Raw genomic sequence first — 22,628 nt, forward strand, 5'->3', positions numbered from 1 at the left:
GGTCCAACCTGTGGCAGAGAATAAACACTCAAACACCACTGAGTCTCTTCAGGCAGTCTGCCAGAAATGGTAAGTGGACAGGTGCAGCTGGGGGCACCTAGCATAATGGCATGCCTCCAAATTTAACTAGACTACTCTGGGCACAAATGGCAATGTAGAGGAAGTCTGGATCCCTCAGTCGCCTGTCCATGAGGTTACAGCTCACTCAAACACTGTTGGTCCTGTCCCGCCTGGTCTCACAGTGTTGGACTCTATTTACAAAGTCCACTGGGATGTCGCATCCTGAGCAGTAGTGAAGTCTATCTACAGAGTTCAATGTGGGTACATCAGGAGCGGTGGGGAGTCGAGCTGGACTTTACACCTAGTAGGAGGAGTGAGAGCTGAAGGGGCTGCTTCAAGTAACTTGCCAGGTGCATATGGAGAGGAGTGGCCCACCAGGAGAAGGAAATTAATTCACCTGGTGCACATGAGAATAGCTGTCGGTGAAATAACATAATGAGAAGGACTGGTTGGGGGCTGTGCTGTGCTGAGCTATCAGCCTTTACACCATGATACTGTATGTCACATTGAGGAGACGCACTACTTCTTGAATGTTCACATCTGTGAAATGTCTTGGCTGTTGCCAACATTAATGACAGCACTGTGAGCCTGTGTCCTAAAGGCAACTAAACCAGAGTAGCCAACGGCTGGAAGGGGTTGTCCAAAAGTCCCTTTCTATATGTGCATGTATGAGTATGAATTACATTGTATGTAGCATTTATATAGCGCTTACTACCCGTCCCGTAAGGGAGTTGCTGACGTGCTTGCTTAATTGGGTAGTATGCTACACTCTATAGGGTATGTGCTTGGAAGAGTTTTGGCGTAGTATTGAGCCTACATGGGAAATGTTGCCCTGATTTGCAAGATAACCACTCAGGTGTAGTTGTCATATTAAATGAGGCCCAGGTTAATAGGGTGGTGAATAACAGGAGTGTGAGGGATTCATGTGTGATTTATGTTTTAGGCAAGGTGGCAGCATTAGTTAGCTCTACAGGTCCTTGAGGTATTAGGACATACTATTGGAGAGATTCTATCCCTATTTCTGTATTGGTTGCTACATGAAGGTCAACCATGCTGCAGTTTTATGAGTCTTGACTGTTATTAGGAGAAGGTAAAAGAGTGCCCAAGATCTGCCTGAATGGACTTTGACACAGTCTTCCTATGTGATCAGTATGGGAGGGAGATAAGTGAAAGTGAGAGTTTATAGCTCATGGAAGCCTGAAGTGAGTCCCAGTTTGGCAGATCTTTCTTTGTATGCTTACCTTTCTATTCTCCGTCTCCAGTTGCTTTAGGAGCCAAAGGGAATGGGCATTTGCCATGTAACTCAACTTGTTTGCAAGTAGCGATGAGACCCCAGGGTGTTTAACAGAGCAGCAGGTCTTAAGACTCTGTAGGTGTACTGGGTGACCTTTCCATTTTGAGAAAGGGTTGGCTAAAGGTGTAACCATCAGCAGCTATTAATTACTATAACGTTTCAGGGTGTTTGTTTTCGGCTTAGCAATAGGTAGTGTCTTCCTAGGAAGCAGCAGGGTTTTCACCTCCCTCCAAAACTTAAGTGTAGACATTACCTTGAATGTGGTGGGAGATGGAGAACGATATTATATGGACAGAATGCACATTGTCCATGATGCTGTTGGTTTATAACAGCGAACAATGTCAATAAACATGTTAACAAAAGCAGCCTAACATACCACAAGTGCAACAGAACCACATTTGGAATATCCCTTAATGCCAGGGAGTGGATATGTTACAAATTAACACATGCCTAAGCAACCAGTAAAACTGTTAACTCACACTTCTCCACCACCAAGAAACATGTACAGATTTCAATGGCTAAAATTCTGCCACCCAACATAAAGACGGGCCACAACACTTAAGCGGGCACCTCATGATTACTCAAACTGTACTCTGCGTGGAAGCCTCTCAAAACATTCAAAGGACTAAGGTGGCCAACAGACTCAGGCTCACACACAAATTCAAGTTAATATAGCACAACATAATTATCCCAATTCTGACAAAAGAAAACCATAATAAGAACTATAAACAAAATCGCCAGTATGATGTGATGCATACATTTTATTTAATTTAGTTTTATTTCACTGAACCGGTCACCAAAAGTCATTTTGAAGTCATTCCGAAACTGGAAATCAGAATGGTTATTACATATCGATACAGTAAATTAGACAAGCATTTGCAACGCAATAGGTATTGCATTTGTGAGTTAGAGCTATTGGCATTGTAAATCACAATGTCCTTTACCGATGTATTTTGGCTTGGAGTGTAGTGGATGTATGCCAGGTGCAACAGCAACCATCCCAAGCTTGTTGCTGCAGGAGCAAGCACACAACAAGGCCTCCATCTTGGGAGTGTTCATGCCTCATTCCTATAGACTGGCTGTGATACCCTAGAGATACAACCCTTTCTCGTGTGTTTACCTAGGCTTTTATAGCTCCAACCAAGCCACACAAAGGCACCTTTGTGGCATTTAGCCCAGAGAATGAGGGGGTCAAAAGAGTTAGGAGCAAAGAAAAGGGGGCATCCATATATGTCTGTGTGTTAAACTTTTAAAGGAATTATTCCTCTACATTGGCAATACCAGCCTAACGTTTAAAAACATTGACTGTATACAAAGAGAATAACAGAAGAGGCAGCTTATCTGAACAGGAGGCTTCAAATGTGTGCAGATTGGGGAAACAGAGCTTCAGTGGTAGATGGGCTGACAGGATAGGTTCCAGAGGTGCCACATCTGTGACCTTGGGTCAGTGTTTTAAATGGAAATACAGAAGAGCTAGTACTCTGTTTCCATTGAAAGCACTGCCTTGGGTTAATAGTCTCATGACAGCCCTTGTCTCGGGACTGGAGTCTGAAGAACAGATACTTGTACCTGAATCTCATGGGCCTTTATGGTGCCTTTACGGTGCATATATTTGTGCACTGGCAGATAGTTTTGAAGTGAGAATTATCTCAGTTGAGGGTGGCTACTCAAAATTTTAAGTCTTGTCCTTGCCATTTGGACCACTCAGAGTAGAGTGGGAAACCTGGGTTTGGGCAATAGAGTTTCTTGACCTAGACCAGTAGTGCCAGTGAGGCTCCTACAGGGCTGGTAAATTGGCATTTGTTCGGGCTATTAAAAGGATTCAAATGTATGTTTTTCTTAGGAATCTATGGTAGGTCCAGAACCATGTCAGACTTTCTTGATGCCCACATAAGATAAATTACGTCAAAATAATTTATATGGAACTTATTTAGACAGTGGTTGCCCTGCAAGCCTGACATTGATCCTGCCTTCCCAGTCCTTTAATGGAAATGTGTGTTCTATAAAGTGTTCTAATAGCCTCAAAGTATACCTATATATGTATATAGCACATAGAACCACAGCATAAAAATGAAATAAAAAAGCTGTTGTGCAGTGCACTGCTTCCTGTTTCACCTTGTGTTCTATAGTAGGCCACTTACTCTATCAGCTAGTGAGGTCACTGACGTCTCTCCTCTGTGAGCGAGGAGAATGATGACAAAGGCCCAAAGTAAGCAGTTCCAGCAAATAGAAAAATCCAGTGTTCAAAATATTTGAAAAGAAAGTACTTTAGGCCCATACGAAGTATGAAGCGAAAAGTTACCCAGCCCAAAGATGCAATGAAGCAGCCATTGCTTTGCAGCCCGAGCCACAGATGACTGTTTCAGAATGCAAAGATATGCAACTAGCAAATTAGACCATTCATCTGTGTACAGAAGCAAAGACTGACCACAAATTACCAGCTTCCTTTTAAATGGTAAGTTAGAATTACAGAAGCTAAACACTAACATAAATATTCACAGGGAGGCAAAAGCATTGGGCTGCCACCTAGCCTGCAGTCATGGTTCCCCCAGTTATGTTCTACGCTTATGTGTGTGTGTTTTTTTTTCAGACACAGGGGACCACATTCATTAAGAAAGCTTACAGTCTTAAATTTACTCCTACAAAATGGAGGAGAATTTTTATTCTAATTTTGGAATTCTCTAAGAATTCCAGAAGTAATCCTGGGAGCCTGCAACAGTAACAACTTTTCGTAAGTACTCACAATTGTTAGCAGCTAAACATTCATAACTGCTCATTAAAAACAATGTCATATGAGAAAAAAATGATTACTAAGACAGTTACCTTTTCTAACTTTTTCCTCCATTTTCTACCGGGAAAATGTTTTTCCAATTGGAGAAGTCACGTCTCCTACAACTCCACAAATTTTAGGGATGTTTCCCCTCATTCTGTTACTGAGAAATGATTTAGTCCTGTCTGTAACAACAGTAAGTCTCTAAATTTTTCCAGGCTGAGAATGTTTGTGAGTAGGTACCAATTCATGGGTTTGTCAGTGCGCCCAAACTCTCTATGGCATCCCCACAATGGTTGCACACTCCACAGCCATGGCAGCAGATTCAGAACAACCTAATGCTACATAATTCAGGTGTTATATTATAGGTGTGTAAATTGGGTTATAAGCTCAAATTTATATTTTCCCCTTTTGTAAATCAAGCCATTTATGCGAGTAAGTTGAGCCTATACATGCAAATGACTGTAAATCAGACAACTTTCTGCTTCCAGGGAAATCATTTATCAAGTAAATCTCATGATTTCCAACTAGGTTCTGGGAAAAGGTTTGCATTCAAAATATACCTGCAGACCAGGATGTGGGCACTGATCCAGCCACTGTCCACATCACGGTCGTGGCACTGGATATTGCAGTGGTGGTGCCTTGTGTTATATCACACTGATGCTTGGTGCCCTTTCCAGTTTAGACACAGTTTGATTGTGAAGCACAGCCGTAAATGAGAAATCACACAGACCTTTTCCAGGTGGGAAGCATCTCTGTGTGAATTGTAATATCGAATACAATATTCTGAGACATGGTGAGGCACATTCCTCTCCATCATTTTTAGCTTGTCTGTGCCATTACAGGCTGGGACAAACCAGCCCCAGCCATTCAATGGACGTTCTTTTGGAACAGCTGGGCCAGGGAGCGGTGCAATGTTCAGCTCCTGGAGCAAAACAGGACTGTGCCAATGGTGTAGTCCCCATATATGTTTTAAGGTAAATAGCATTAATTTCACCTAACCACTAGGTGGCTCCATAATGCACCTTCCTTACACCCCAGGGCTTAGTTAGACCATATACCCTCTGAAGAGGAACTTGTGCATCCCCAAATGCAGCAAATACAAAGCATACAGCATTAATGTACTTCTGGTGTGTAGTCGTAGAACACACAATGAGAATAAGCTAAGATAGTCATGTCCCTCCCAGGCAGTGACTCAGCTCTGACCTCTCTTAAAGTCAAAGGAGATATTCAGAAATAGTCTGGTCACATGACAGGAATATTTGTGTGTACGCATGTTAGTAAGAGGAAGGGCCACTGGAATAATGCAGTTCTGTGACTGGCATATTCTGCACAGAGATGGATCCTTTGCAGAAGCCACCTAGCCACTTTTTAGTTGCTGACTCTTGTGGTCATGCATTAAACTGATACTAATAAGGATAAATCTTTGCTCAGACTGTATTAATGTGTGTTAAATGACAAAACAGCAACATAATGTTGCCACTGAATGTGAAGCATTAAGCATTATAATTTGTATTTTCTAGCCACATGATTAAGGCACCTCTACCACATACCTTTGCCCGTCATTTGCTGCATAATTCCAGTGGCCCTGATAATAGGTGATCTGAAGAGAAGACAGAGATGCACAGCACACGAGGCAGGCAAATACACTTGTTGAAGCATTTATTAACATGTAAATCAGTACAGAAGGTAGTTGATCACTCATGTATGTGTCATTGTCCTACCAGCAGTGTGATTTTATCACCTCATTCCCGAGTAGCTTCTCCTGTTTCCAGCAGACATACAAAATCCTGAGGAACCACATGGCATCACGTGCAAAGCCATGACAAGACATGACTCCAGGACAAGAGAAAAGGACCAAGAGACATACACGATAAAAAAAGTATATTACCTTCCCACAGTTTGTCTTTCACAATTTTGCCTTCTGCATGGCATCATCTGAAGCTGTGACACCCCTTCTGCTGAGTTCTGAATGTTTTCACTAACTGGGATAGTGGTGGTCTGGGCTCAGTGTGTTAGTTCAGTGACAGCCGGTCTCTTCTATGTAGTGATGGTGTGATATATCAATCAAAGGCTCAGGTGGTATCACCCTGGATGATGAAAAGCCAAGCTAACCTCTCTGGGAATAAAACATTTAATCCTTGCTGCCACGCAGATCTTTGCTGAGGACACTTTAGGCCTGTGGGCTACCTTAGCCCATATTTAGGCTACCTTCACTTAAAAGCCAGGATCTCAAATTTCTTACTTTTGTAATGTGAACAAAATGTGTGATGCAATTATGCAAACAACCCACTTGATGTACACTATTTTAATTGTCTAGGTTCTTTCCATCGTGGCCCTGTGCAAGCCATATTCTAATGACCTATCAATTTTGTGCCAGCGACAAATCTGGACTCGTCATAGTGTCTATTTATAGTCTTTCTTTGTTGTCTTATACAAAGAAAGATTTAAGTCGCAACAACACATTTGGGTTACATAAATACAAGCAGTGGCTGGTTCTGGTGGCCACAGCAGTTCTGTTTAAAACATATTCTTCCCATGGAGTCCTTACTGTTACTGTCCAGCATTGACTTTGGGTGTACACCCACATAAACAAACAAACATATTTTCCTATAGACATGGGGAGGCGTGGGGAAGCACTGAGGGGAAAACTACTAGAAGCAGGAGTGAGAAAACGGCCACTTATTAGGGTCAGAAAGATATTTTCTTGACCTTGATTTTCCATATACTTGGTAACCACGGCAATCAATAATGCATAGAGTTTGCAACAAATGATGCATGGGAACTTAGTAGAGTGTTTACATAAAGCCTAGAGTTGGAAGAGAGGAGAGCAGGTTAAACTTTACTGGACTGTGATAGATGATGCGTGGATCATTATACACAGGAGTCCAGAGGGTGATGGGGAAGCGATCTGCGCCTGTGGCAGTGACCGTTGGGGGTATTCAAGGTGGGGCCTCTTCAGACAGGAAGCAGTGCTATTCGAGCACTGTTTTAGACAGTGCTTTCAGAAATGGCATCTGCAAGGTTGCGGTAGCTGTGAGGGCACTGTCAAAGCTATGACGCCAGTGAGTTCTGAGAGGAGGAAGTGATGGAGTTTGTTCCACTTTTGTGCCCTATGATATGCTGCTCCTCTCACTGTGGCACCCTTTTGTTAGCTTCTTTGCGCTATAAGGCTAGGAAAATGGCTGCCTCTACTAACTGAACTCTATTTGAAGAGGCCCAATTTACTTCCAAAGGCTAGATATTTTTTGCTATGTGCTTGGTTGGTGAGTCATGGCTCCTTTTCCACCATTATGGAGACAACAACTTTCGCCATCTTCTTGCCTAAAACTAACCTGTGTGTTTGGTTGGTGACCTTTCAGTTGGTTAACGCACCCACTGCAGAGGTCTTGACAGAACGAGAATATCACAGTTTACAATCATGACATAGCTTTTTCACCCCTCCATCTCTGCAAGGTCGATGCAAATGAAATATAGAGATTTTGTTAAGAATGGCACCTGCTTTGCAATGCTATGAAATGGCAGAACCTGTATTACCAAGCACTATATAAAAAAAGAGTTATTGCCAAACTGCCCCAACACGCACCAGACAAAGAACACTAGGGGAGAGAATGTGGCGTAAGGGCCAGAGCTGGTGACTTTGGAGCTAGGGAACATGGTTTGAGTCTCCGTGCCTACTCAACTTCCTGTGATTCTGGGCAAATCACTTAATCTCACCTTGCTACCAAAAATTAATGTGTTCTTGTTTAATGTAACTGGTTCTCATGTAAAGTGCTGTAATACCTTTGTGTCAAGTTCGCTCTACATAAAACTGCAAAAAGAAATATTAGAAAGGGCCCTGCAGACATCGCAAAGAAACAGCGAGATGCCCAAAAACAATTAAGAAGATGAAAGAACATACCACCATGAGGGCAAAGCATTGAGGCAAAAGAAACAATGGTATGCCACACTAAGGTATATGCCAGATCGTGCAATAATCCATGTAACAAGTTCAGTCTCCAAGGTGGTAACAAACCGACTCAGGATGGGACAAACATAAAGCATTTACCAACAACATCAAGGGATTTTTAAAAGGCAGGCCCAAGAACAAATGAAAGTGATGGGCGTGAGATGAGCATGTTTAAAGCTCACAGAACAGATTACAACATTCTGAGAAGAGAAGCGCTTGCGCGCTTCTATGCTCGACCTAAAAAAGGAATAAAAGGATTATGAGAGCAATGCATTTGTATGACTTGTTGTTGTGTGTGATAACAAGAGCTCTCACCAGATGGCTTCAGCTGTCTATTGGCAAGCCTTCAAAACATTTCACCGCACATACAGCGGTGCTAAATGACCGCTAGCTGTACGGCAGAAGGGATTACATTCACATTGTGAGAGAAGATCCCAGTGTACAACATGCATTTCAGCATATTAAAAAAATGCTTCCGACTGTGGTTGATTGGGCTGGGGGACTCTCAGAGACACAGACAAGCATCCTGGCTTTGGCCCACACAATATTGATTTACTCTCGGGCAGGGCCAGCTTTAGCGCAGTGCGGGCGGTGCGGTTGCACCGGGTGTTGACCTGGATTGGGGGGAGCGTTGACCTCTGCGGGGCGCTCTGTTTAGCAATAAACTTATGAAACTTGTTATTTAAAAGCACCTGCTGAAAAGTTCCCTGTGTGTCCAGCCTTCAGGAAGCAATTATCATGTCAAGATAACTCTTGTGATTAATGTTTTCGCTAGAGAGAGAGATCAGCGTTTTGTCCAGAGGCAGTTTTGACTCGCCATAAATTAGCGCAGAGGGTTAATGTGCCTGATGTAAATAACATAACTATATATGTTGTTAATTGCTGAGTGGATTAGTAAAGTCAGTCTTTACCAGTGCTTTAAAACAAATGAAATGTATTTGAGAGAGGGATTATGGAGGGATAAGGGGCACTTTTGCTGAGTGGTAGTGAGGAAATCCGAGAAGGTGGTCATGGGGTGGGGCGCTCCAACAAAGATTGTCCCACAGGGCGCCACCAGCGGTAAAGCGGGCCTTGCTATCGGGTGTCTGTCGCTTTTTGTGAGTCCTTATCATTTGTTTGTTGAGATACCAGGCCGAAGACATAATCTTACATGATGCAATGCATTGCCGGGTCAAGGCACTCACAGCAACTGCGTGGTGACTTTTTTTGTGGGCCCTAGGTCCACATGCTGGACACTGATGATACAGACACAGGGTGATATAGTTCTCAACTAGCAACGAGCATTTATTTACAGGGTCAACTGACTGGTGATGCCTGTGTTGGATGGGTGTGGGGTGGATGTAAAGGCCAGCCTTCTAAGAGTGGCTAGTAAACTAGTATGTGCTGAAGGGGACATGGGGCTCCAGCAGGACACTACAGAGACCTCCACTGCATGCATCCAACATTGATTTTAGTGAATGGGTGATTGTGTTCCTGCCATAACTCTAAAATAATTAATGACACAATGTGTAGAATGGAGATTTCAATTATAAGATGTATTCCAAAATCAAAGATTCTTCATTACAAATATCCCTTTAAGGGTGCTGTGTCCTTTCATCTGGTCCACTTATCACCACCTCACCTTAATATCTCTTCACTAGCTCTTCTATTTCAACAGGGCCCAACATCATAAAGGCCTCTCTAGTCAACTACTTTGTCCCTCCGTCCCAGGTCTCACCCATAGCCTCCACATCAGACACCAATCCCTGCCTTAAAGCCATCCCATTTCCATATCAGCTAATTATGTCACACACATGGTCCGAATGGTTCCCTCCTCAACCTAAGGCTGTTGCTGTAGGTGCCCAAGATATTCTCTGGTCTTCCCTTTAGCACCATCACCTTCAAAGTGGTATTTTTTACAATTTTGTGCCATATTGCTCAGTTGGACCAAAGTTTAATAAGTGACTTATTTAAACAGTAACATAATAATAGGAAAGTGTGGGAAGATGTTGTGTGAATAAAGTGTTTTTTTCTAGTGCATCACTTTGACAGACACCTTGATAGTGACATTATGCAAGGATTGGTACAACCAATTCTATACCATGTCGTTATGCGTATGATGTTTCTCTGTCCATCCTCAAAGAGCGATGTAGTCAAACCATGCAGGTTATGCACAATGTATCAAGCACACTATTGTAAACATTGTGTACCATCCAGTATGGCACACAATAGGAGGGTCTACAGTTGCACAGTTTTTTCTACACAGTATGTTGGAGATCATTAATTATTACGGACGATGTTCTCACTTGCTAACCAATATTTTGAACATATTTTTATCTTTAAATTAAGCGAAGGCCTGTTCTTGTCATCATTTTTGCCACTCATAGGTTGCTTTTCCCATGAAAAGGCTATTTTATTAAGCCCTAAAACAATCTAATTTCAAATTGCAGGCTAACAGAAGTGGCTGCTCTGCATTTCATCAACATGGCTTCCGCAAGGGATGCACCTTTCGGAACTGATGCTACTCCAGAGATTATTGTGAAAATTGTTGGCAGCAAATACATTCAATGCATTGAGGACAGACCTTATATGTGAGTTGTACATGTTTCAAACTGTTTCTCATCTTTTTCACAATATTAACTTCTAAATAAATTATTGTAATCAAATACCAGAAATACAGCAACTTCCTAACCCTCTCTTGAAGTGACAGAATGTACATGCTAAGGTATTTGTAATCCTCAAACTTCTATTCCTCATTATCAGAATCCTAAAAACCAATGTTCATTCACCAATGGACACAGGCACCAAACCACCAGATAAAGTAAACACACTTATTTTAGCCATGTACCTCGAGGTCTCTAAAAGCAGCCCATCTCACACAGTATTTGTGAGGTCTACTAGGGCAATAACCAATAGGCCACAGTCAAACTATCACTGAAGGAAGTGATGGTGGAGCTGAAGAACTGTGACCAGGAAGTGTAGGACTTGGTATAGTGAGGATAACCAGTAAGTCATTTTGATTGTACTACTGAATATCGACCCCCATAACAATGTGGTTCAAGAATATCAAGGACAGAATATCTAGATACAAACTATTGAAAGGTAAGTGCACATAGGGAAATATAGATTTACTCTTCTAACTCCACATCTATATACCTTTAAAATGTATGTATGGCATAGGTACATATACATGGAGTTATCCAAACTGGATTCCCACCTGCTGGTATAGGTAGAAAAACGGTGCAGAAATCGCATGAAGTTCATCGTGTATTTTTGTTGCATTCTGATAATTAGTGAGCAGGAAAGAATGGCCAATGCGTTTAGGCGTTTGCCTTCAATTGGGCGTTATGTAAAGAAAATCTAGACTTACCTGTTGATTTTTTCCCCATATTTTGTCATCGATATTGGGTCCCATTGATATAATTTTTACATTACCACACCATTGCTCTTCTTCGTTGCATCTTATGTTAAAATCTATGTCCAGGCAGTTCTCTTGATTCATGACCTTTTAAAAATATTAAAGGATAGGAAAATATGCCTATTTGCAACACATGCCTTTATTACCAGCTCTAAGAACTTTTGCACAAGTTAACAGAGGAGGTGCACTGCTGCTCACTTCATCCATCAACCTTATAATGCAACATTAAAATATTAGTGAATGTATTATATGCTCACCCAATCGCTCTTAAAACCTTGAGAAAATCTTGAAACACAAACACAGTAGAGAGCATTTTTGAAAAGTTCATTAGTAACAAATATCACTACACTAATGGAAGTGTTAATTAACTTTGGCCTCAACTCCTTCTACCACTACACCACTCTTTGAACAGATCAGTATGTAAAAGAATTGCATATCACACACAAGTCAAAAATCCCCTACAGAAATACATATTTGGCAAAACTTGAAACAAAGTAAGAACGTATGACTCAGAGAGGCTTGTGTGACTTTCCATCTTTGGCAGAATTTTGTACAATCCCTTATCTGTACAAACATAAGGTAAATAATGGACAAAACATGATGGCCTTTATTTATATGGGATTGGAGTGGGGCAGCACCGCAGGTCTTCTTGCTGCCCTGCTGTAGGCCAATGTGAAAGGGCAGAAATGCACCATATTTAGGAAATACAGTGCATTCCTGTCCTTTCCCCCTTTGGTTCACCAACGCATGGGGCCAGGGTGACTGCTTTGCATGCAGGATTGTTTATGTGCAGGAAGGAGCACCTTCCTGCACAAAAACAATCCAGAGAGGTGCTTTCCTTTTTCTATATGGGCATGCAGCACACATGAAAGAGAAATAAAAACAAGGAGAAATGAAAATATTTCTTTTTGTTACACCTGCTTTGGGGAGGTGTAAGGTTTTGACGCTGCCACACGTTTACGTGATTAGGTAAATCTGGGGCAGCATCAACATTCCTGGGTTGTGTGGGAAGACCCACAACAATGCCCATGGAATGTCTTCCTTGCGCAGAGTAAGGCTACGCAGTGACGTGCGCTGCTTTTTCTTACTCCATATCTATGAGGCCATGCAAAGCTATGCAAAGTGGCTTTGCATGGCCTCACAGATATGATTGAAAGACTTGCGCCTCCACCGCATTAAAAAAAATGGCGCTCCAGCGGTGCAAGTCTCATAAATATACCCAATGTTTCTTGTAGTTGGCGGTCATCACCATTTTATATAAATTAAAAAACATCTCCATCAACACTAATCTTCTAAGGAGAGGTCAGTTTTATCTCCCATTTTGTTTGGTTTGTTACCTTGACTTTATCAGTTTGGTAGTAAATCATACCCCAAAGGGAGCAAACCTACTTGTCACCAGGAAAAATGAAGTTCTTCATTATGTTGTGATCTCCTTCCTCTCTAGTCAATCTTGGCCGATTTTCAGGTGTTAATCCTATCCACTTTAATCAAGAACGTTTTGCAATTCCTACCTCCACTGAAGCTTCCCTAGATAATATTTTCCTGTGAGTGTATAGGTCTTGTATTAAGTTTAAGCTGGATTGTAACAAAGAATCATTAAGTGGATCTTTCTGTTGTAGTCCCTAGAGTGCCAAGTCCGGAGTTAATATTCCATGCAGTATTGACTGTGGAGTCAGGCATTAATACAGGCCCCACCCACTTGTGGTTGCTAGTTATGGAGTGCTTCTCATTTAGCAAGCCTCACATAAAGCTTTCTTGGGGCCAGTAATCTAGAAAGCTGTAGCCAGACTTCCAATGCAGCTCCAAGGCAAATTACCACTGATGTAAAGGAGACACATAAGTGAGATTAGAACCTTTCATGATATTCTTTTTGAGAATCTTGGGATTAGATGTACTTATCTCTACTTGTAAGAATGTCAGAAGGCTGAGGCTTTAGAGCTAAAACACACATCAATGAACTACAATCTTTTCTGAGTGTTGCAAACATGAGCATGCTAAGAGAAAGAACTTTGTTTAAAAGATATGAGACTTCAAGAAAATTTTATTTTCCTTGGCCAAGGCTATTGTAATAAATCTGCCTTTTCTGTGTGTTTACCCTAGATTTTGCTTTCCTTTTTCTGGACCTTTATTTTGCTGGATTTAGAACTCTGTGCCTGTGCTCTCACTTTAAATGTGGTTAAATTGGCTTAACCTGATTGGTACATTTAACTTGCCTATAATGTTGTAATATACGGTGTAAAATGTGCACACGGGCGTGGAATTTAATGCCACTTGTGGACTATTGGACCTATTGTGCCATCCACTACAGTGTCAGTACCAATATGGCTACAGACCTACCCTGTGTGGCCTGACTGATTCAGTGTAAAACCTGCAGTGCAGCCTATTAAAATTACTCTTTTTGACAGATAAAGATTTCCATTTTAAACATTACTAAGTCACCACTGTGTTGGACTTTTAGCCTACAGGTGGGTAGAACATTAATATCACTTTGGCCCTCATTATGACATTGGCGGTGTATTGACGGCCACTGTTAAAGTGGCGGTAACACCGCCAACAGGCTGGAGGTAATTACCGCCAAATTATGACCATGGCGGTGAGGCCTCCCATAGACAGCCAATGTACCACACTAACTGCCAGGGCGCAAACACCACCGACCACGGCGGGAGCCACCTACAGCCAGGCAGAAGTCAAGGTACCTCCCACCATATTATGACATAGCAAACCGCCAGGGTTTCTCGGGTATTAGCAACACCATCAAAAGCCTGGCGGAAACACATTGTAGAAAAGGAAAGACTCACCTTCAAGGACATAGAGGACTCCGCTGCCACCATGGAATCGGAACTCCAAGTCTTCCCGATGCGCTACCACGCCATGGCCGTCCTGGAACACCAACGCCAATGAAGATGACGATGGTGAGTACAGCTGCCTAGCACACAAGGGAGGGAGGGAGGAAAAGGAGAGTGACACACATCTGCACAACACACACCAAACACACACAGACAACCAGCTGCACAGTACATCGACAGTTACAGGACCCAGGAGAAAACAATGCATGGACACATACCTGTAGTGCAACCACTGTAATTTGCTGCCAACAGCCACCATAATGAATACATAAATAACTAAATACATGTCAATGTACAAATTGGGCCAATGGCCAGTCCAAAGTACTAAAGAGCCACATGGCCACAGGGCATCATCCAAGCCCCAACTTGACTCTTGACATCATCCGGACACCATTGTTCAGGGGCATCATGTTGGGAATGAGCAGGCACCTCAGGGGGAATGGGGGTGGAGGGGGCTCCTTCCCCACTGGTTCTGGAGGAGGCTCTTTGCCCACTGTCCCTGGAGGGTAGTCTTAGGCCACAGTCTCTGGAGTGGGTATCATGCCCACTGGTTCTGGAGGGAGATCCTTGCCCACTGTCCCTGGAGGGGAATCTTAGACCACAGTCTCTGGAGTGGGTATCATGCCCACTGGTTCTAGTGGGGGCTCCTTGCCCACTGTCCCTGGAGGGGAGTCATAGGGCACAGTCCCTGGAGGGAGGGGCACTACATGGTCTCTGGTGGTGGAGGGAGATCCTTGACCTCAGTTGGTGGATGGGGATCCTTGCCCTCAGGTGGTGGATGGGGATCCTTGCCCTCAGGTTGTGGATAGGGATCCTTGCCCTCAGGTGGTGGATGGGGATCCTTGTGTTCATTACTGTGAGGGGCCCGCTAGGCCTTTGTCATGTGACTTGTGTCCCTGCCTCCAGGTTTAGGAGGTGCCTCCACTGACCCCATTCTCTGTCTCTTAGGTTCTGCCACCCTAGATCTCCATTTTTGAGGAAGAATTGTGTCCTTGCTGGGAGTGGTGGCTGTCCCACTCAGGGGCCCCATAGTGGCAGCAGCAGATTTCTGGGCAGGAGCAGTGGCAGACTGGTTGGCTGAGGTGCATGGCTGGGTGGTTGGGACCTTGCACTTATGGGCAGGATGGGGAGGGAGTAAGGGTAGGGAAGAGATCAAGATGGGCAAGGAAAACCTTCTTACGAACATTGGGGCAGGATGTGGGAGGAGGGACAGGAGTGGGGGTAGAGGGAGTGGTAGCAGGAGGAGTAGGTGTGCTGAGGTGGATGGCTGTTGGGGTGTGATTGTGAGCGTTTGTGTTTCTTTGGGGGGCAGACATGGTGGGAGAGAATAAACAGGATGTGTGGATGGATGTTGTGGTGGTTTCTGCAAGTGAGGTGGGTGTGCTGCATGAGATGGTGAAGGTGGTGGTGGTGGTGACTGCGCATGTGGTGTGTGTGGTGCATGTCTGAGGGTCTGCTCTTGTGTCTGTGGGCAAGGGTGTACAGGTGTCAGGGTCTGGGACGGCTGATGCACTGCATGCAGGTGTGAGTGCGGATGTGACTATGAGGGAAGAGGAGGGGGAGACAGTGGAGGCAGTGGATGTTGTGTGTGCATCTGTCTGTGAGTGCTTGTGGCTTGAAGTTTGGTGCCTGTGTTTGTCTGTGCCACTCTTGTGTGATGTTTTGTGTGTATGCTTGTCTGTATGTGTGCATGGGATGGGTTGGGGTTAAGGAGAATGGGACTGGGAAGTGGTAGCTGGAGGGGGGATGGTAGGACCAGGGACACTGACTGCCATCAGAGAGGAGGCCAGAGCCTGAAACGATCTCTGTAGGGCTGCCAATCAATGTGAGAGCCCTCCAGGAAGGCATTACATTGCTCCATCTGGGATGCCAGCCAATGAATGGCATTCACTATGGCTGACTGCCCTACAGAGATGGATCTTAGGAGGTCAATAGCCTCCTCATTGAGGGCAGCAGCGCTGACTTGGGCAGGGCCAAAGGTGCCTGGGGCGAAGGAGATGCCCACCCTCCTGGGTGAGCGGGCATGGGCAACTTAGTGGGGGGCTACTGGGAGGGCGGTGCTGGTACAGGGGTGGTGGCTGTACCTGTAGCTGGGGTGGTTCCAGATATGTCTGCCACCACCAGGGAGCTCACATCGGAGGAGTTTTCAGAGTCAGTGTTGTCACTTCCTGTTTCCACCATGGTGCTCCCCTCGCCCTCGATCTCACTGGTCCCCTTGGCGTCGGTGGACTCTGGGTGCCTCCTGGGTCCCGTGGGCTGTAGCTCCCTCACTCGCCGGTGCCCCTGCTCCTTTGCCAAATGATGCTAATGCACACATGGACAGGATGACAGAAGAAAATCTGGGGGGGTGAGAAAGAAAGGGAGCACTGGGTTAATTACAGCACCAACACCACAGATGGCATACACATCACCATCATACATAGGGACCAGATTGAGCAGTATGCACCACACTGACATACCATTGGCTAGGTACCACAGCAGGATAAGAGCCAAACACTGCCATCTGCACCCCTCCTGGGACCTAGTAAGCTCTGTCTGATGTGGAAAGCCACCTAGTTAGCTATCCAGAATTTTGCTATTCACCCAATAGCCCTGAGCTGGGCCACGCAGCAGTGTATGAGCTGGCATAAAGGGGCATCCACTGACTAAAACCAACACCAGAATCCCATGCCTGGCAAAACAGATGGTTGTCACACACTAGACTTACCCCCATGTGGCTGCTGTGATGCCCTCAAGCGCCCGTCCAACTCTGGATAGGCCACCGCCAGTCTGCAGGCCATCAGGGGGGACAGGTTCTGATGGGTACCCCTTCATCGTTGGGAGGCCGTCCCCAGCTGGGCCTCTGCGGTCTTCCGGGCTCAGCATCTCAGGTCCTCCCACTGTTTCCTACAGTGGATCCTCTGCTGGCTATAAACCTCAGGGTCCGCACATCCTTGGTGACGGTATGCCACAGGCCCGTCTTCTGATGGGCGCTGACCTGCAGAGAAACACAAACAGAGGGACACCATGAATCGGAATATCCAGCCTGTCACACACATGGTGTTCAGACATCATTTGCCCCTCAAATGGCACACACATCACCCGGAGCCCTACATGTACACTACCACCAGCCATACCCCCACACAAATGACACACTGCCAGCACACACACATCTCCATGCAGGCCTGTTGCATGCAACGTCCCCCTGGTGTACTCACCTGTTGGTCTGGAGGCCCATACAGCTGTCCATGCAGGGGAAGGACCCCATACACCAGACACTCTAACTTCTCCGAAGTGAAGGCAGGGGCCCTTTCCCCTGTCGCATGGGCCATGGCAGGTTCCATGCAAATGTCACAGCGGAGGTGTTGTCCTGTGAAAAGTCAGGAATCAAGTGAGCTTATAGTCAGAAAATGGGGGTCATGTTCGCGGCGGTGTGGCTGTGATCCTCATTGGTTATTGTACTCCATAGAGTCCCATGTTAGTCAATGAGGAATTGCACAGTGGTGCAGACTGCCTTCCGCCATCACGCCCAAGGTTGAGGAGTGAGATCACTTCCACCTATCCCTACATACAGGACAGGCTGTTGCCATGTTATAGTGCTGGTATACAACTTAGAACGAAAACTGCGTCAATGGTGTTGATTGTACATACATAGCCATTTACATTGTCCAGTTACATACATGCTCCATGTACACTGAAGTGGTGGATCAATTTTTCATGTTGTCACTCCCTTCTCACTCTTCTGTCCCTTAGGTACCTACCACAGTGGAGGAATAGAAGGAGGAGGCAAGCCCCAGTGTACAGACCCCTTGTGGACTTGGCTACACTGGAGGACAGACACATGATACTCACATATAGACTGGACAGGGCCACAATCACAGAGCTGTGTGCTCCATTGGAGCCTGATCTGAGATCTGATAGCCGTCCTCCCTCTTGTGCAGGTCCTATCAGTGCTCCATTTCCTGGCAACAGGATCTTTCCAAGTGACAGTGGGCTTGGCTGCAGGACTGTCGCAGCTAATGTTCTCAATAGTGCTGGCAAGGGTTTTGGCTGCCTTGGTCAAACACATTTGCAGCTACATCACTTTCCCCCAAGTAGAAGATTTGGCCACTGTGAAGGCTGGATTCTATGCAATGGGACATATTTAACCCTTAACCTTGTTTTGGTCAGGGGAGGCTCTCCACGCCGTGCAGCTCCACATGACTGCGCCCCTGCCCTTTACCCCGCCCTCGCTGCTGCTGCGAGTTCGAGGCCCTCCACCACCCGCAGGCTCCCGCCAGCGCCTCAACCCTGGTGTCTAGTGGTGCCGTAAGTATTGCGTGTCTGTCATGTGACTGTCTGTTTATTCTGTATTTTTCACTGCTTTTTGTATCCTTTTTTCAGCCTTTTTCTCCTTTTATTTAAGTCTTTTTGCCTTCTCCTTAGCCCTTTTTCCTTTTGTAGCCGTTTTCTACTTTCCTCAACCTTCGCGCTCTATTGCCCTCTCCCCCCTTCCATAGTCCTGCTTCTGCGTCCCCTATGGCCCGCCCCCTTTGCGCCCCCATTCGCCCACCGCTCCCACCTCCCAGCTGCTCCTCCTTCCCACCTCCCCTTCTTAATGGCGGCACGGCGCGGTGAGGTGAGCAACCCTTGACCTTGTTTTGGTCAGGAGAGGCTCCCCACACCGCGCAGCTCCACATGACTGCGCACCTGCCCTTTACCCCGCCCTCGCTGCTGCTGTGAGTTCGAGGCCCTCCACCTCCTTCAGGCTCCCGCATGCGCCTCATCCCTGGTGTCTAGTGGTGCCGTAAGTATTGCATGTCTGTCTTGTGACTGTCTGTTTATTCTGTATTTTTCACTGCTTTTTGTATCCTTTTTTTCAGCCCTTTTCTCCTTTTATTTAAGCCTTTTTGCCTTCTCCTTAGCTGTTTTTTTCCTTTTGTAGCCATTTTCTACTTTCCTCAGCCTTCGTGCTCCATTGCCCTCTCCCCCCTTCCCTAGTCCTACCGCTGCGGCCCGCCCCCTTCGTGCCCCCATTTACCCACCGCTCCTACCTCCCACCTCCACTTCTTAATGGCGGCCGCTGGCATGTCGGAGGCACGCCAGAGGCAAGCCCGTCTGTGCCCGTCTCCGCCTGGACCACACCCAGCGCCAGACCCCCTGGCCCCGCGATCCCCACGTTGCCCGATGCTGCTACATTCCCAACGCCCTCCACGCCCTCATCTGTGGCCGATCAGCCACCTGCTTCCAAGCCACCCCGAAGCTCACCCACAGACCCTTCTCATGCCGGAACTGCAGCTTCACCAGCCCCCGAGCCGCCGCCCCTCCTGCCAGAACCGGACGCAACCACCTAAGATGCATCCTTCTCAACACCTGCTCCGTCCACAAGCATGCCATCGAACTTTGGGACCTACTCATCTCATCCTCTCTGGACGTCGCCTTCCTAATGGAAACCTGGTTGAACCCCTCCTCGGAACTCGACATCGCCATAGCCATCCCGGACGGTTATAATATCACCCGCAGAGACCGCACCGACAGACCGGGAGGAGGGGTTGCCATAGTCCACAGGAACACCATCAGAATCTCGACCAACATCGAAGACACCCCGAACACTTACACTTCCAAATTCACATCAACGCCAACACCACCCTCAGAGGAACACTCATCTACAGACCCCCCGGACCCAGCCGCAGTTCATCGCCGACGTAATCAGTGCTCACACCCTTGCTTCTACAGACTACATCCTCCTCAGTGACCTGAACTTTCACCTGGAGAACGCCAATGACAGCAACTCCACTGCCCTGTTCGACAACTTCGCCAACCTAGGTCTCAAACAACTCGTCACAACACACACCTACTCCGCCGAACACACGCTCAACCCCGTCTTCTCCACCAGCAGCTACGTCACCTTCAGCCACACCACCGAACTACACCGGACCGACCACGGCTGCATCCACTTCACCTTCAAGAAGCCCACCACGCACCACCACCCACAGCAGATCCCCCGCCGCAGCTGGAACAAGGTCACAGAAGATCAACTAATTTCCACCCTTGCCCGAGCCCCACCACCCAACACCACCGACCCCAACACAGCCGCCCACAACCTTAGACAATGGATAGACGACTGCGCCAACACCCTCGCCCCGATCAAGAAACCCTCCAACAACCGCACTAGCACCAAGGCTATCTGGTTCACAGCCGACCTTCAGGCCTCCAAACGGGAGTGCCGAAAACTCGAGAAGAAGTGGTGCCACTAACAAACAGAGACCAACCACACTGCCCTCAAGAACGCCATCCACAGGCACCACCAGCTCATCCAGACCACCAAGAGATCCATCTGCAAGGAACGCATCAAAAACAACTCACACGACAGCAAAGAGCTCTTCAACATCGTTAAGGAACTTGCCAACCCCAGGTCCTCCTCCAACGACACCTCACCTTTGCAAGACCTCTGCAACTCCCTCTCCACCTTTTTTCACCGCAAGATCACAGACATCCGCGACAGCTTCAACACCTCGACAGCCGCTGTAACCACAAACCCCGACTCATAGGACCCCAGCCACACCAACCTCCTGCTCTCCTAGATCCACATCAACAACGATGATACCATCAAAACCATGAGCACCATTCACTCCGGCTCACCATCGGACCCCTGCTGTTGGAAAATGGGTTATTGGTAAGGGCAGGTAGGTACCTACACTTAGCAATAGGCCACTAACCTCCACTTAGGTCCAGTTAAGTCTCAGTAAATTAAAGCCAGCTCAACCCTTGGTAGCTTGGCAACCAGCGACAAGGCTTAACTTAGGAGACAGAGGGGGTGATTCTCACCCTGGCGGGCGGCGGAGGCCGCCCGCCAGAGTTCCCCCCTCCAAAATACCGCTCCGCGGTCGCAAGACCGCTGAGGGTATTTTGGGTTTTGCACTGGGCTGGCGGGTGACCGCCAAAAGGCCGCCCGCCAGCCCAGTGCAAAACAGCCTTCCCACTAGGACACCGGCTCAGAATTGAGCCGGCGGAGTGGGAAGGTGCGACGGGTGCAGTGGCACCCGTCGCGTATTTCAGTGTCTGCAAAGCAGACACTGAAATACAAAGTGGGGCCCTCTTACGGGGGCCCCTGCAGTGCCCATGCCATTGGGCCCCAGGGGCCCCACGACACCCCATACCGCCATCCTGTGCCACCAGGAACAGGATGGCGGTATGTGGTGTCAGAATCCCCATGGCGGCGCAGCGAGCTGCGCCGCCATGGAGGATTCTACAGGGCAGCGGAAAACCGGCGGGAGACTGCCGGTTTTCCCTTTCTGACCGCGGCTGAACCGCCGCGGTCAGAATGCCCTGCGGGGCACCGCCAGCTTGTTGGCGGTGCTCCCGCCAACCCTGGCGGGTCAGAATGACCCCCAGAGTGTAAAGCATTCAAATATCACAAAACAGTAATTAAATAAAACACAGGAAACAGTTTAAAAATCCAAAACCAATTTATAAAACTAGATTATATTTTTATCTTTAAAATGACACAAAAACAAATAAAATCGGATAAGGGGAACCGGAGATATGAATTTGTGAAGAATTATTGTTTTTTTAGCGCCTAGAAACAAAAAGCGCCAATCGGGTCATCTGGTTGCACCTCGACCGGGGCAAAGTCAAAGTTTAAGGCCTACCGCGATGGAGCCCAGCTCGGCTACAGGCCGGGGAAGGCCTCGGTCAAAGTTTACATTCACACTTAGTTGTTTTTCTGGAGATTTTCTTCAGTGGGACGAACCTGCCAGTCCAATCCGACCTCCTGGAACACTTCTACGGATACGCGTTGCAGGAATCTTCGGTGGAGATTTTTACCTTCGGACTTAGTCCTTTTTTCAAGGTGAAAATCCTTCGACCGGGGTAAACCTGGATCTTGATCCGACGTCCTTGGAGCCCTCATTGGATACGCTGGCTGGGAGGTCCCAGTCAACTTGGTACGTTCGGACTCAGTCTCTTTTTGGAGATTTTCTTCACCGGAACGAACCCGCAAATCAGACCACGTCGCTGTTGAGGTCAGTCCCTCTATGGAGCTTTTTTTCAAAAGTTCTCCAAACTTCTCCAAACTTCTGGGTCTTCTCCCAGATGTTCTTTTAAGGTTCTTTTGGGGTCAACAGCTCACCCCAAGGGTCCAGAAGCTCTGAGATGATCCTTGGGGGTGTGGACTACAACTCCCAAAATGCACCTGGCGTAAACTCCTTTTTGGCCACTGGGCAGTGGTCAGCTGGTTGATTTCTTCAGGAGTTGGTGCAGGGGACTCTGGTTAGCAATTGTTCACCTGTAGCAAACAGGGAGTCCCTCCTTGAACCAGTTGAAGCCAGGCAAAGTCCTTCTTGTGATGAAGC

General features: G+C 46.6%; 1 protein-coding gene across 1 annotated transcript in view; it reads left to right on the plus strand.

The window, feature by feature from the left end:
- The window catches only part of LOC138293951 (uncharacterized protein C1orf87 homolog), a 110,632-nt gene that overhangs the window by 4,745 nt on the left and 83,259 nt on the right, over positions 1-22,628 (plus strand). Inside the window, exon 2 of the mRNA XM_069233219.1 lies at positions 10,503-10,643. Within this exon, the coding sequence (XP_069089320.1) occupies positions 10,537-10,643 (107 nt within the window). The 5' untranslated portion in view covers positions 10,503-10,536. The remainder of the gene's footprint in view (positions 1-10,502; positions 10,644-22,628) is intronic.

This window comes from Pleurodeles waltl, chromosome 4_2, assembly GCF_031143425.1.
Source record: "Pleurodeles waltl isolate 20211129_DDA chromosome 4_2, aPleWal1.hap1.20221129, whole genome shotgun sequence".
Taxonomy (NCBI): Eukaryota; Metazoa; Chordata; class Amphibia; order Caudata; family Salamandridae; genus Pleurodeles; species Pleurodeles waltl.